Source organism: Lates calcarifer, linkage group LG16_LG22, assembly GCF_001640805.2.
Source record: "Lates calcarifer isolate ASB-BC8 linkage group LG16_LG22, TLL_Latcal_v3, whole genome shotgun sequence".
Taxonomy (NCBI): Eukaryota; Metazoa; Chordata; class Actinopteri; family Centropomidae; genus Lates; species Lates calcarifer.
In genome coordinates, this window is record NC_066848.1 from 6,334,223 (window position 1) to 6,349,879 (window position 15,657).

Genomic DNA, 15,657 nt, shown 5'->3' on the forward strand with positions numbered 1-15,657 from the left:
ACTACTAGACAGTGTCTCCTCAGGTTTTCTGTGTCATTTTTTAATTTGTTGACATCCTTCAAACCAGAAAAAATGTTTCATAATTTCAGCTTTTGGCTTTATGAGCAGTTGAATGTAACATAATGTGTAGTAGTCTGCTCTTTCGCATGGTTGTGGTATGACTTAATAACAGGCTGAAACCGTGACCTCTTGTTGTTGCACCTGTAACCACCTTTCACAGAGATGTCAGAAAGCACTGAATGCACTCCTGGGGACACTTTTAAATCATTGTAGAGGGTGGGAACATTAACCAGTCAGCAAAAAGACAGATTTCCAGCTGGTGTGAAGTGACTTTTTAAGAATTAAAATGTAAGAATTGTCTGTCATTCATATTTGAAAGCTTGAGATTGCACAGTGTGTGTACAGTTTGCAATTCTCATAAACCTGTGCTAGACTTTTTGAGACGTAATTAAGCTATCTTTAAGTTCTCTTTCGCGGAACTCCATCTGTTTGCTTTCATTTTTCAAATACACTGTAGCCTGTTTTGATTTGAGATCTATGTACAAAAACTAAAATTACAAACCACCAGTGTCAGGGGATAAAAAGCCCCAAGCCCAACTGAGTGCTACTAAAACAGAGCAGGTTTGGGAAGTCTGGACTACCTGTGGTGGTACAGTATTGATTCAGTTATCCGAAGCCATTTCCCAGGTGCTTCTGATTTATCTGTCACATTTTATTATGGCTTCTGAGCTCTGAAGCTTTTTCTCTTTAATACGATACTGCAGAGAGCATCTCACCATCTGATGTGTCCTCTGTATTGGCTGAATGGATAGGGCTCCCTGCAGCAGACTTTCACTAATTTGTCGGAGTGCAATTTGCTAATTTTACTGTGTTTAGAGATCTCACACTGATGCTGCCGGTGAGACTTCAAGGAGCTTGTGAGTAAATTAAAAATTAAGGATTATTTAAGGGAAGAGCATGTCTATGATATTAAATACTCAAGTAGAGCAATTACATTCTCTACGATATAGACTGGACGAAATAGTGGTTCTTTATTTGAGTACTTTGCAGGTTACTGGTGAATTAATGCTGGAGAACAAAGAGACGGTCCTCTTGGGGAAAATGACGGTGTGGTTTGTTTCTTCAAGCAGTTGAAAATGAGATGAGTTATGTTTGTCTTCAGGTCCAAAAACAGAAGTGTGATTTTCCTATAACACAGCAAGGCACTTGACTCTGATACCATGAGTTCCTAACTTTAATGAATGACTTCAGGTTGCCTAAACATGACCAAACCTCAACCAATGTGATAGTGGCTCATGTGCATCATGGAATTGCTGTGCCCTGACAAGATAAAGTAGTAGTCATTGCGTGTATGGCAATAGAAAATAAAGTGGATAGAAACTATCTTCCAAGTAGACAATATCCAGACTGCTGGAAAATCACATTTGTGTCTCCAATCCAATTTAAGGACTAACTGTCCACACTGCTGTTTGCAAGTGATCAATTAGGAATTGTGTATTGAGGATTTGTTGACCCATCTGCACTGGTTGCTATAGTAATGACTTAATTGTGTCTAGTCATGTTAACTGGTAGACCAGAGTCAGATGAGCATGCTGTAAGGCCAGATGAGGAATCAAGATAAACAGTCTTCCTCTTCATGCCACAGAAATATCTACCCGTGGTGCAGACAGACAGACTTTAAGATGTGTGACTATGTTGGGAGGCTGACCGTGATGTGAATGTGACGTCAGTATTGCGAGTTGGTTTGCTAGTGGTGTAAAGGACAATTTGAATGTGGTTTAAATGTGATTGAGATTTCAGACTTGATGTATGTATAGTATGATTCTTATCTGATATTATCAAATATGAAAGTATCAAAAGCATAGCCATTATTTGCTTATGCTCAAGCACTTTATCCCATTGTTGTTGTTGTTGTTGTTATTATTATTATTATTATTATTATTATTATTATTATTATTATTATCTGTCATTGTGATGGACTATCAAAAGAAATTTACTGCTGGCAGAGTCATTTCTTTCTGTGCTCTGAAGGACAGAGAGCTGTACTGTAGACAAGCTGACAATCTGGCACAAGAGTGTTGCAGAGTGATAATTTCTAAATCTCGTTCTATGTTATGTAACACTTCGCCTTACAGTGAGAGAAGCTGAATAGCCACAATACTCCATGGAAACATACAGGCAGAGCAAGCAAATGTCAGCTGTCTTCATTATGCGATGGCCATTACGGAAATATCCCATAGTGCATCTGTCAGGCATTACTGCTGCCCTTCGAAAGACCCTTCAATTAATAAATGCATACCTTAAGTAAGAAAAACAAGCAAATACAGGCGTGCCAAAACAGTTGTATGAACTGGACCGATTAGTCAAATAGGACAAATGAGATGTTTTGATTTTCATATGACTGTTGTATGGTAGTGGATTGATCCAGGACAGAGCAGTGATCTTAATAGTATCAATGTGTTTTTTTAATTATTAATGTTATTTAATTATTTAAATATTAATATATTGTTGTATTCTGCCAGCTGTTGTGTGTGATGTATTCTGATTTGTTTGTTGGTATTAGATTTCTCTGCAGACTGTGAATGACAGTGTATTGTAAAAGCTGAAAACTATTTGCTGTTAAAGTTAAATTCAACTTTATTGTCATTATATGTGCATACAGTAAAACATAGTCTTGTCATATAGAGATAGTTGTTAAAACCTCTTAATAGACTTAATAGACAGTAGGCATAATGCATCCCTCTAAAGACAAAACACATTTTGCCTTACAACTGACTGGTTAGATGAGTGACTTTTATTGTACTTGTTTGTCCTATAGTACATTATGTAATACCTGTTGTTTTATTTACACCAGTATTTTCATTTTCTACAGAACACAGGGTGTTCAACTCCAGTTGTTTTCAGTTATGGTGTTTTCATATCAAAGTGAAGGCTTGGTTACAAAGGTTACATAGTTTAAATATAACTTATTTTAATTTTTTTTTTTTTTTTTTTAAAGATTCTAACGTAGTCTTTGCTCTTTTTGCTCTTTTAAGAGCGACACCAGAGATTCTTATTTGGAAAGGATGAAAAAAAGAGGGCACTGAATAGAAGTTGTGTGCAGATTGGTGCTGGAGCCAAAAAAAAAAGGGTCATGAGTTTGGTCTGGATTTTCCTGATGCTGACAAATCAGTCTGGATTTCCTTATTTACGGAGTTCAAATAAGATTTTTAGTTTAAAATTGGGCAATCTGAGATCAAAGGAAAAGTATGTGAATTATTGAGTGATATTTAACTTAAGCTCATGTCCTTGACCATAAAACTGCATTTCAGAGTAAATGGCGTTCAAATAGCAGTTGTCAGCACTTCAGGTCTAACAGAATTTTAAAATCTACTGCTATATGTTGCTGCAATAGTGTCAGTTCTTGATTAATATTCTAAATTTCTAAATTTGTACTGGATTGGAACTTGTGGTGGGAATGTGTAGACTACATGATTCCGTAGTATGACACTGGTTATGTAAGTGTGTATGCTGCCCTAGATCATGGTATACCATGTAAGTTTGAAGGCAGCATCCATTACAGCTACATGAGGACACTTGCCATACCCTGCAGAGGGAATGCCAACAAGAGCAGCTACAGAAGCCCCTTGAGGAAAAAAATTGGATTTTGCCTCCACTTTACCACACAGTCAGTGTCTTTGAGTGACAGACTCATTTGCCAGGTTTTGTGGGTGGATGTTTATGCAAATGCCTCTCCTCTGTGGGCTGAAATAGCCATCCAGTGACAGGCCAAAACTAACTGGGTTGAAATGCAGGAACATGCAACTGAGAGGCTGAAAGCAGCGCATAATTTACATTAACATCTCTGGCACCACACAACAAGGGCTTGATAAAATTTACCACATTAAGACAGCCCACACAAAAGTTAGAATATGATTTTTTTTTTTTTTAGCTTATTTTAAAAAATGACAAGAAATGTTCAAACATCTGACAGTGTTTATCCACACTAAGAGCTTCAAAGATTCGCCCTCGCCTCAGAACTGTAGGGCAGAGATGTAACTTGAATGTTGTTCATGTTTTCTTAGAAGGATGAATAACACAGTTGCTGAGGCCCACTCTGAAGGATTTTGCATTCTAAATGAATTTGGCATATGAGAACCACAATTGTTGTCCAATTTTGTTTTTACAATGGGCTGAATTGCTCCTTTCTGCTGAAAAGCAAAGATACCAGACCCTCACTTCACACTCAGTTAAAGGTGGATATAACGGAAACAAGTTCTCAGTGTTCTCTCTTTTCTCCTGAATGGAACTACAGGAATATATTCTTTTTTTATGGCAGGGAATCATAAATGATTGTCTCTATTGAATTATGCATATGATGGCAATAAACAAATCTAATTTGTATAATAAGATGATGAGACAGTCTTCTTCATCTACAGAGACTTGTTATGTTTGCATTCATATAGAAACCTTTTTGAAGTCAAAGGAAACAGGAGCACAACGGTGGCTATTCCCTTTGATTTATAATGTTCACTTATCTTTAACTCATAAATTGCAAAATAGAGACTGAATGCTGTGATGTCAAAGCAAGACATGCAATTACAAATTGAGATGTTTCATGATAAGTAGGCATTGCTGTTATGGTGATGAAACAGCACAGTATACCGTATGGAGCCTTTGACAAAAGAACAGCATCAGCTTCAGCCGTGCGCACACACTACGGCAAAATTGATGCAGCACCGGTGTACTACATGATGAGATGGAAAATACGTCCTCTGCGGTGGAAAAACAAAAAGATCTTCATCATAATAACGCTTTAACTAAGATCTACTTCACTTTAAGTTATTCATTAAGCAAAACAGTCTTTTGCATTGACATAATCTCACAGTTCAAAACCATTAATACTTTTCACCTTTTAAATGTTTCCTACATTGCAGCCATTCGGAGGGAAAACCATGTTATGTGTATATTAGATTTAAGAAAAAGATTGGAATTATGCAAATGGATAGAAGCACGAGAATAATAAATTACAAGCTGATGATAGGTAAAGAACTGCTATTCCTCACCTTCTCATATAGCACTTTATTTGTAATATCAAACCTTCCAACAGTGTATCAAACAAGCCCTAGTTCAACATTTTCACAGTGCAGTGGTGCTTCAGATTTGTTGCTTTGTGTTATTTTTATTTAATGGGCAAAGCTGAAAGAATTGAAAGAGAGCATGAATGCTAAACAGGCAAATCTGTGGCATTTCAAGGAGAATTTATGAGTAGTTGAGGGAGTTGGTGCAGCATGGATGTACATGCACACAAATCTACCACTGTTTGGAATTCATAACAGGAAACATCTATACAAGTGGAATACACCTACGAATAAATCAGACACACAGGTTTCCTCATTGCTTATGCAGGATTTTACTGGTTAAGCGCCACAGTTTTGAGGACAAGAGGTGTGGCTGCCTCACATCAGAGAATTAGACTCTCCATTACGTAACCCATTACTCTGATTACTATTCCTGTTGTAATATGACATTATTATAGGCAACAACTGTTACTCACAAATTTTATTACAATTGTATTTATTGTAGGCTGTAAAGTTAAAAAGGTGGACTTGTCACTTCCTTGACACTGCAAAAGTGATAAAGATAGGCCCTGGGTTGATGTACTAATCTAAGAAATGTAGGTTTGAGGTTGTAACTGTAACTAAGTACATTTACTCAAGTACTGTAATTGAGTATAAATTTGAAATATTTCTACTTTTATTTTATATTACAGTTCACATCTTCTACTTCTTACTCTACTACATTTATTATATGTAATAAATAACTACAGTTACTAATTACTTTTCAGAGCTTATTATAATATGATGTACTAATATGGGATGAAACCTCTCAGCAGTCCTCCACCAATTACAATACCATAAGCTTAAAAACTTATATGTTAATGCATCAGTATAGTAGACAAATTATAGTAACGTATTGATGTATAACACTCATAATCACAATAGTTTCAGGTGAATCATCAAAAATCTTGTTTAAACTGCATCACCTTTTTGCATTACATTTGAACTTTAAATATCTTCCAGCAGTCATTTTTGGAAAGTAATTACTGGTTCTTAAAGTACTATGTAATGTTTTCTAGATGTCTGAAAACCATAAATCATGTCCACACTTTTTAAATTGTATTTCAGGATTTTATTCGGGGCTTACTGCATTTCATTGCATCCTGTCTGCAGTTCAGCTGTGACAACACTAGGCTTTAATTTACTGGGAGGCAATTTGCAGTACACAGTCTGGGTAGTGGAGAGTTATCACTCTGACTTCCAATTGTCACGCTGTTGAAACAGAGCCTCAGGACTGAGATCGCAAATCCATGTCAAATAAACATCAGTATTCGCAGTTCATCTGCATCCACCCCACTGTCAGGTTATCATTGTTAGGATCACAGCTAGGCCCACAGTGAATCCTTTCACTGTGGACCATTGATGATTAACAAAAATTAAGTATCTAAAAATGGTGCCTCACAACTGAAATTGAACAAAATACCCAAACTTTTCTCACGTTTGTCCTTTGTCCATTGCTATACCGTACTTCTTTATGACAGAACCCCATAAACTATTCATTCTGCATCAGTATATAATTTTGTAAAATTGACATTTTCCCAGCCTATTCAAAGGGAACTGTCAACACATGCTGTACTGATAAATTTGTGTGGGTAGCACAACTTTAACCAAATTACTAACTTACTAACTTACTTTTAACATGTTAGCCAAAATAAGAAAATCTTGTTTCTGAGGATTCCAACAGTTCCAGCTGTTCTAAACATGCTATGGAGTCTAATTGAGAAATGGGTGCAAATACTGTAATTCTGAGATTAGACTCCCATTTTAATCTATACAACTGAATAATACATGCCTTATCTGACTTGAAACTTTATGTAACTTGCTATTTAAAGCCCCTGACAACTGACTAAAAATGTCAAGTATTTCTCTATCATATTAAATATTCATGACTAAATGAGCCACAATCAAAGTTAAAGTTTAGGGGGGAGTAGGATCAGCTTTGATTGACAGTTGCCTGGCAGCATCCAAAAACAACCACCCAACTGTCACAATCAGGTTTTGATTGTTGCTTTACTGTGATCAATATGTAGAAAGGCTTGGCATCACTGTTTTCTAACTGAGCCCTGTAAAATAACCAAAACATGTCCAGCTCTGGTAGAAAATTATATGTTTCATGTTGGACTGCATATCTTGTTGTAAGAACATAATTGGGAAAACTGGTTTTCAGGGCGTTTAATAAAACCATTATCTTAAAGTGCTATTTGATGATATTACATAATTGTATAAGTACAGGTTTAGTCTTTTTAATCCTTTAACTTGATGTACAAAATAAAAACCATACCAGGCTTCATGTGGTGGACCCTATACTTTATTGCATCATAAATTTGTAATGGATGGAGAATGGAGACTTTTGTGGTTCCAAAGAGCCCATTTGCATCCATGTGTGACAGTGTGAGTGGTTTAAGCAGAACTTTAAACATGGCAACAGTTTTTGTGGTTTTATATCACTGTGTAAAATGACTTCGAAGTCACCTCAGAGCCTCATGAATTTTTATATCCAGAAACAGTGACGTGGGCCATTTGAAGAATATACAGTTTATATATGTATATCTTCTATCTATCTAATGCACAGAAAGGAACTGCTCACTCACTTTCAGACTCTGTTATCTTCTCCTAAAAATCAGTCTTTCAGATCCTGAAATAATTTGTAATATTATGTTTAACCTCAGTTAACAGTTTAACCATATATGTTTAACAAAACATGACTAGAACTGACGCAAAGCAGTGTATAATTGATTAACAGCATAAAACGTAATCGTTCCACTCTCTGCACCACCCCCTTTTTTTAAATAAGCAAATTTTAATATGCAGTTCATGGACAAAGAAGATGGCTGGCACTTTCACGCTGATTCTTCAGGGTCCTACATTCTATCACGCTTTTTGTGTTGACCTTGTCATTCCCTAACAACTTTCTTTAGCATTTCCACAGCTGCCTCGGGAGGTTTAATACAGAAGAATGAACACAGAGGGCATAGCTCAAATACTGTTTCCAAAAAATCCAAGAGATGAACATGGAAACACTGTGTAAAGCAGGCTGACATTCTTAAAAGATGGAATAATTTAGCCCAGGATCCGAGCAACAACTGGGACATGGGATATTCAAGATATTTAGTATAGCTACAGACAAATAATGCATGTCTAAGATAAAACAAACAGATTCTGTGTTGTTGAGCTGAGCTCTCTCCTTCACTGAATTGGAACTAAAATGGCCTCCAAGTGTACTGAACAATGGGGGTGAGCATAATGCAGTGTGACTACTGAGTGACTTGACTGAGATCCAAAGTGAATAAAAGGCCTCACTATGTAAGGCAGCAAGGCAGAGCTGCTGCAGTGCTCAGGACTTTGGCGGGTGACAGTGCATTAGAACGCTTCACACACATTTCATTTGCCAATAAAATCCCATTGCCATTTTCCACATGGCACATGGTCTGCGTCGTCAGAAACTGTAATGATCAAATAAGCATCTGCAACTGCACTAATAAGCATCTGCATTTGGTCTTAAAGTGGATATGTCTCTCTGATAGTATGAAAATCTTTGCAGTCAAGAAATGTGAAATTTATTTCCATCTGTGTGGATGACTTTAATCAAATACCCGTGTAAAACAAAGCTCAAGAATCCAAATAAAGAATTGATATATCTTATACATATTGCATAGTGCATGAGAGAGTCAAATCGATGTTCATAAGTGTGAGCAATTTTCTCTCAAGTGAAAACAAAGGATCAGGACTCAAATCTGTGATATCATAGTCGTTACTAACCTACTTCTTGTGCTAACAATGAATTTGGAGGCCCACTTTGTGGGCTCATAAAATATTTATTTGAATATTTCACATACTTATGAGCTTCAGTTCTTTTGTAGCATTATCGTGTTTGAAACAAATTATAAACCCTAATCTTCAGAAGGCATTGCACTGTCACTGTCACATTTGTCATCTTTTTCCACTATTACCCACAAGTCAATGACAACAAAGAAATAGAAAATGGGGGTAGAGGTGGGCCTGGTTATATGAATGGAAATATCTGACAGAATCAGAATAATGTTTAGATGATAAAACTCAGATTGCCCCTTTCATTTTAAAAGAATTACTGTATATTTAAAAAAAGCTTCTCAGTGTCAATACTATAGGGAACGGGAAGATCACAATCATCTGTATGAGACAGTTTTCTAATCATAGTGAAGAATCTAGACATGAACATTGCCATTCCAGGCATTAACAATCAACATCTTGGAGGACGTGCAACAGAGTGCGTTCCTTTCAAACAATGAGATGCCTTGACCCTGATCCTTGAAAACTGGCAAGTTCCAACCAAACCAGACAAAGAATGAGACACTTTTCCCTAGCCAAGGGCAGACTGGTAGACTGAGCCACAGAACAAGACAATGCCTCATGATGTTTATTTCCTCGAGCCAAGTGCAATCTGTGGATGTTTTGAACGGTGCAATGTGCATTTGAGGACTTTAAGCTTGTGGTCATGTAAACACCAGCGATCTGCACGATTGGACAGGGAAAGGGCAGATAGCTTGGTCAAAACATACACTAAAATGTCAGATTGTACTTGTTGTCGGGTTCCTGAATGCCTGTGATCTTGATTCATCTTTTCAAAATAAATGCACCAGGGAAATTTAAATCTATGACATGATAGAGATAGAGAGCCTTTTACTTCAAGTTTGAATTTTTCTGCTCCAAAATTCAGACTAGTTGGAGCCTATCCGAGCATTTGTTGGATTGAAAGCAAGAAAACACCAAGGACACGTCAGCAGGACATTAGAGCAATTCAGTCACTACTCATTCACCTGTGGGCAGCTCGGAGTAAACAGCCTACTTGACTTGCATGTGTGGGATGTGGGAGGAAACCCACATGAACACAGAGCTCACACAAAATAAGACCGAGAATTAAATCTTGTCTTCCTGTGAGTGCCACTGCGCCATTGTGCTGCCTCCTTTTACAACTTTTATTCATGAAATGGGAGAATGTGATAAAAATAAAGCTGCATAAATGAGTCATCCGAGTAGTGCATCTGTTTAGGATTTCATTATGTCACTGTTGTTTTCAAAATGCCACGGTACCAAGGAATGTGGCCTGTCCATTGTCTGCATAATCACCTTAAATAGTTAAGAGCTTTAACCTTTAAAATGTTGCTATCCTCTGTCTGTGTGAAACACTGGTGGGGCATTTCAGTGGCATGGCTAGAGTATACAACCTCCAGCCTTGCTTTTCTTTGATGTGCTACGAAGCCATCCTCTACCAGGAACTGAGAAGATCAAAGACAAGCGATTTTATCAAATGGAGCCCTTGTCGACTGTTTGTAATGCTTTATTCTTCATCAGGAACACCCACTCTGTCACCATGATGCCACAGGAGACACAGTGCTCTTTTAAACCCAGTGGTGATCTCCCCGTTATCCAGATGAAAACGGATTTATTCAAACCTCCTATCAACCGACCCTATAAATAGAAGCTTGTGGAAAATCTTCTGAGAGGAAAAAAAATAAGCTGTGCTCTTAAGCTGTTATTAACATGCTGATAGAAAAATGTCAAATGTTATTTTGGAGCAGAGAATTTTTCTGTGAAAATAAGCATAATGCTTCGTGGTAATATATGTGATTTGAACATAAGATTCACTAACTGATTAAATTATCTGGGGAAAAAATACACAGCTGAGTCATACTTTCTGATGTCACTGCACATGCTACTTGACTGCAGGGTGAGTTGTAATGGTAATTTGCACCAGAAACTGTATGCATTATTGCTTAAGGGCTCTAGTGAAAGGGTAGGTGAACGATACTCAGAATGAGTTTGTCATCCAACTTGATGGAGGCTAGCCACTTAAATCATGTTGAAATATGGAGTAACTCTTAAAAAGCATTAAAAAGACCTTAGGCACAGTAGTATCTATGTCTGATATTTCTAGTATTAGTGTCTCTCAAAACCATGCCTAAAAATGGGATGTACCATGTAGCAGCACTTAGCAAGAGTCAACCAAACAGCTGAACTACTACGATCGATGTTCACCTGTTCTTCTTGATTAGAAAACTGCCACCTGTTCTCCAAGGTGCTATTATAGCAACTGTTATTTTGGTAAGTGCCACAAGGGAGATGGCTCCATAACATTCCAGCTATCATTATTTTCCCCCAAAAAATCTAAAGGTTGACTCATTATTTTTGGTTCAGTGTGCCGTGATGAATGCCCCTCCTTTATGTCTCATGGTAAACGCACCTCACCTCTGAGGAATGTAGCGTATTCCTCTGGGGTTTTTTTCTCTGCTATCTGTTAAAATGCAAGCAGCTATGTGTCAAGAAGGCCTCCCTTTGTAATTCAAAGAGCTACACAATTGTGTTAACTACAAAAACACCCCCTGCTATCTGGTGACACTAATGAACAGAATCATTATGACCTTATCATAACCATTTACTAAGGAATGTTCATTCAGCTTTCTACCTGTGAAAATGTGTGGATGTATAGGTGTTTTGTGTATGCATTTATGCATGTGTGAATTACAACTGCAAGTGGATCTACTGATAATGCCATTTTCGTCTGTAAGCTCTTTACTATATGTTGATTATTGCTCAGTTCCAACATACAGCAAAAACACGTTGCATTGCTCTATGGCAACACTGGACAAGTAGCACCCCTATAAAATAGAAAAGCTTTGAAAATACTAACACTCTTTTATTCAATAATATCAAAGCTAAATATGTCTGATTATTAGTTTCAACAGATTTCAGTTAAACTATTAAATCATATCCACAAGGTTTTAAATCTTGCATTGCATGAGCAAAGTGATCCAATCTGACACTGCTGCATCCATGATCCCAATCGCTCCATGGGAAATAGGTGCCAATAAAAACCAAAGGATGTGTCCATATTGACCACTGTCAGTCTCTGTATGGATGACACTGACATAAATGTATAAACACACAAAAAATTGTCTTTGGATTTGCAGCCATTTTAACTCTGTGCTGATGTGTACAAAAACAGCCATTTTATATTCACAGCAATGATGGTGCATTTTGAATTCAATCCAACCAAATGAAAGACCCCCTTTAGGTGGTTTGGTTTGTGCTGGTGTGGTCTTTACTACACCCAACTCCTCTGGCAGCTTTGTACTTCGAGTTGACACATTTCTGAGTCAACTGCAGTCTATATATCTATGTGTGCTCTTTGTTTCATGGGCCATCACACTTCAAACATGCAATAAGGGCAGAGAAGGGAGTGATTGACGTGCACATTTGACTGACATGATTACTATTTTATCTACACATACAGTAGTCCATTAAGTCTACATCTATTTCAGCATAAAGGAGGAAGATGACAGGATACTTACCTTCTTTTGGAGGCCGTTTCACTTCTGCACTCAGGTTGCAGATCTGCCCAGCTTGTAGTTGGGGTGACAAGCAACCCTCCGTTTGTGGATTTAAAGGTAAAACCACATTGTTGAGCATGAGCATACTCTCTGATTCTCCATCGCCTAAATGCTGAGGACATGTGCATTTTGTGTACACGATCCCACATGTCTCCACTGTCCCTTTCTCTAATTTCAGGCAGTTTTCCAGCCATGTACAAAGCACTTGACACCCAAACTGGCTAGGACTTGCCTTATTCAACACCAAAAACTCCACAATGGACTTTTCCTCCTCATCCAGCTTCTGGGGCGTCAATCCATTATAATCATAAGGGAAAACTCTCCGGAGTTGAACAAAATTCTTGTCATACAGCAAAAATACATAAATATTCTTCGAATCGCACAGGTACACTATAGACTCGTTGACTTTCAGCAATTCATTGATCTTTTCGTGTGAGTAATGATCAAACTGATAAGCAAGCAAAGAATATTCAGAGCAGCTCAAGTCTCGCTTGTATAGCTTCAGGTAGATGCTGTATTTGGTTGGGTCTGGGTTCTCCAGCGTCCATGTACAGTTTGTATAGTTCTTAGGAAACATCTCAGTCACCGAATATGATCCATAAATGACCCCCTTGACCAGAGTGGAACACCAATAATCTTGGGCACCAGTTAATCCAAACATAACCAGAAGATAGGTGGAAAATATATAAATCAACAGGTTTCGAACAGCCTTCATCCTATGTCATTTGGCCTGCAAGGAAAGATGGAGAGAATTACACATAGGAGTCTTAAAGCAGATGACACAGGAAACATGATAGATGATCTCTATCAAGTCTGACTGATGTGCTTCACACATTTCTTATCACGGCCTACCATGAAAATGGAAAAAAAGACACATTAACCTCTGCAGCGTGTCTCTTGCATCCCCATCCTGCCTCCTTCATTACTATACTTTGTGCAAACATTGCCACCTTGTGGTCGCTTCAGCCATTATTTATTTATTTATTTATTGTGTAGGGGTGGTGGGGGGGTGGATGCAATAATGTGAGTCATTTAGACATTATTAATTGGGTCGTATTTGCAATGGCATCATCCCCGGAGAAATTCAAATATAGCTATTTAGAATATCTGACATCAAAAGACAAACAGTGAAAGTATTATCCAAGTCAGTGCAGTCCTCACGAGCTGTGGAGTGCAACTGCTCATTTTACGCAGTAACCGTGTTCTTTTTCAAATCAAGCTGTTTTCCTCGTGATTTAGTGCGTTTTCCCCACACGACAGTTAGATAATGTGAGGAAGATAAATTCACAGACTGAAAAACTGTCTTTCTGCCGCCCGCCTGGTCACTATGGCTTCTCTCCTTCTGCGCGCTTTTCGGTCCACTACACGACCTGCATGTCTCCGAAATTCAGGGCTCGACATATTTGACAATGCAATTTGATAAAGAGCCAGTGTGTGCGTGTGTATGTCTGAGTGTGTGCCAGAGCCACTGTGTGTGTTCGAGCCTGCACGCGTGCGCGCGCGCGCCTAAGTGTGTTTGTGTGAGAGAACGAGAGAGATGGAGAGAGGGAAAGAGAGAGAGAATGCAATGCGATGTCCTGATTGCTTTAATCCTACAGGCAATGCAGCTGTGAGTAGTGTCACAGCAGAACGTGCATGTGTGTGCGTGTGTCTCAAACTGTGTGTGCATGTGTGCCTGTGTGTGTGTGTGTGTGTGTGTGTAGGCGTTGAAATCCCAAATAGGCTATAGATACCAGAGTCCACGCAGAGAATAGATAAATTTGCACTTATGTCTCCAACTTCCTCCTTTTGAATGATAAAACCTGCCCGTCACACTACATTAGGATAATGTATGTGTTACATAAGGATTTGTGGAAGCAGCGTGGAGTGAAATCAGCTTTTTGGTCGCGATAAGTCCATATGATTCCACATCCTTCCGCAAGATTCATGGCCAAGGCTGCACGGAAAATCAGTATTCTGGAGACGAGAAATCAGTCGTCAGGAGACGCTGATTTTATTGCCTCGGCTTCTAAGAGCAATTTCGTCTCGAGAGAAGATCTGAATATAGAGACACGGGCTACATCTCATGCAGTGTCGGTTCGTCGCTCGGCACTTTAAAGTGATTTTTGCCTCTTAAGAGAGAGATCAGCTCTTAAAAATCATCTGTTAAGCACTCTGGACTAATGTGAGCGGATGAAAGCTCCAAAGCCATCATGCCGAACAGACAGGACAAACATTTAACAGGAGGAAGCTAAACTTTAACTGACAGATGACATATGAAAATCAGCTTTTCAGCTGCTTCGGTTCTTCATGCAATAATAATAATAATAATAATAATAATAATAATAATCTTACCTTACACTGCGGAAGCTATGGCTATTTTTCCAACATACTTGACCACATCCTTTATAAATAAATTCTGCAGCCCTCCAGTGAATCAATACTCCCCATTCCCGACAAAAGAAGTCCGGCGCAACAAGATGGTTCAATGGATGAAAATAAAATGCGTTACACTCCGGTCTGCCCGCACATATCCCCCCGTCTTCTTCTTCTTCTGGGTTTTTCCCATCAAAACGGAGCGCAACAACACACGACAGCCACCGAGAAAGAGAGAGAGGTGAGAGAGAGAGGGAGGCAGACCGACAGAGACAGAGAGAGAAAGAAATTCTTGGAGTGATGAAAAGAAGAGAGCAATTCTTACAGTATTACCATAAATTAATTCGACAGACTCCGCGTCTCTATTTCCCACTGATAATGTTTTCTCCAGCAAGTCGCGCAAACCCCCCCTCTGGGAAAAAAAAGGGGGGGGAGAAAAACGGGATCCGTGGTGGGTGGATGTGAGATGTTTGGGGCTAGTGAGTTACAACAGAGAGAGAAATAGACGCGCTTTGCTTGGTGCTTGCAGAGCTCCAGGAGCAGGCTGCAATATCACGTCACACACTCTGCCGCTAAGATAAAGCACGTACGTACGCTTCTTACTGCCGCTGCGTCTGGCACCACCACCACTTTCTTCCCTGCCCTCCTCCTCCTCCTCCTCCTCCTCCTCCCTGTTTTTTCTTTTCTTTTCTTTTCTCTTTTCCTCATACAGCCTCCCCCTTTAATTCGAGTCAAAAGGGTTTCCCCCCTGAACTGGACTCTCTCAGTTGTGCTCAGACAACGCCGCGCTTCGCTGCTGCAGCGTTCTCCAAAACAGGAATATTTCATGGACTTTT

At 38.7% G+C, this 15,657-nt stretch overlaps 1 protein-coding gene across 7 annotated transcripts in view; it reads right to left on the minus strand.

Annotated features, from left to right (window-relative positions):
- The window catches only part of adgrb3 (adhesion G protein-coupled receptor B3), a 110,100-nt gene extending 94,649 nt beyond the window's left edge, over positions 1-15,451 (minus strand). For 2 of the 7 annotated variants that reach the window (XM_018693215.2, XM_018693217.2), the window contains exons 1-2: positions 14,801-15,444; positions 12,428-13,196 (exon numbers count right to left, since the gene is read on the minus strand). In XM_018693215.2, coding sequence (XP_018548731.1) covers positions 12,428-13,181 — 754 coding nt within the window. In that variant the 5' untranslated portion in view covers positions 13,182-13,196; positions 14,801-15,444. Of the gene's footprint in view, positions 1-12,427; positions 13,197-14,800 lie in introns of all 7 variants that reach the window. The other 5 variants (XM_051076932.1, XM_051076934.1, XM_018693214.2 and 2 more) reach the window with 5 other exon arrangements.
- Between the last annotated feature and the right edge of the window lie 206 nt (positions 15,452-15,657).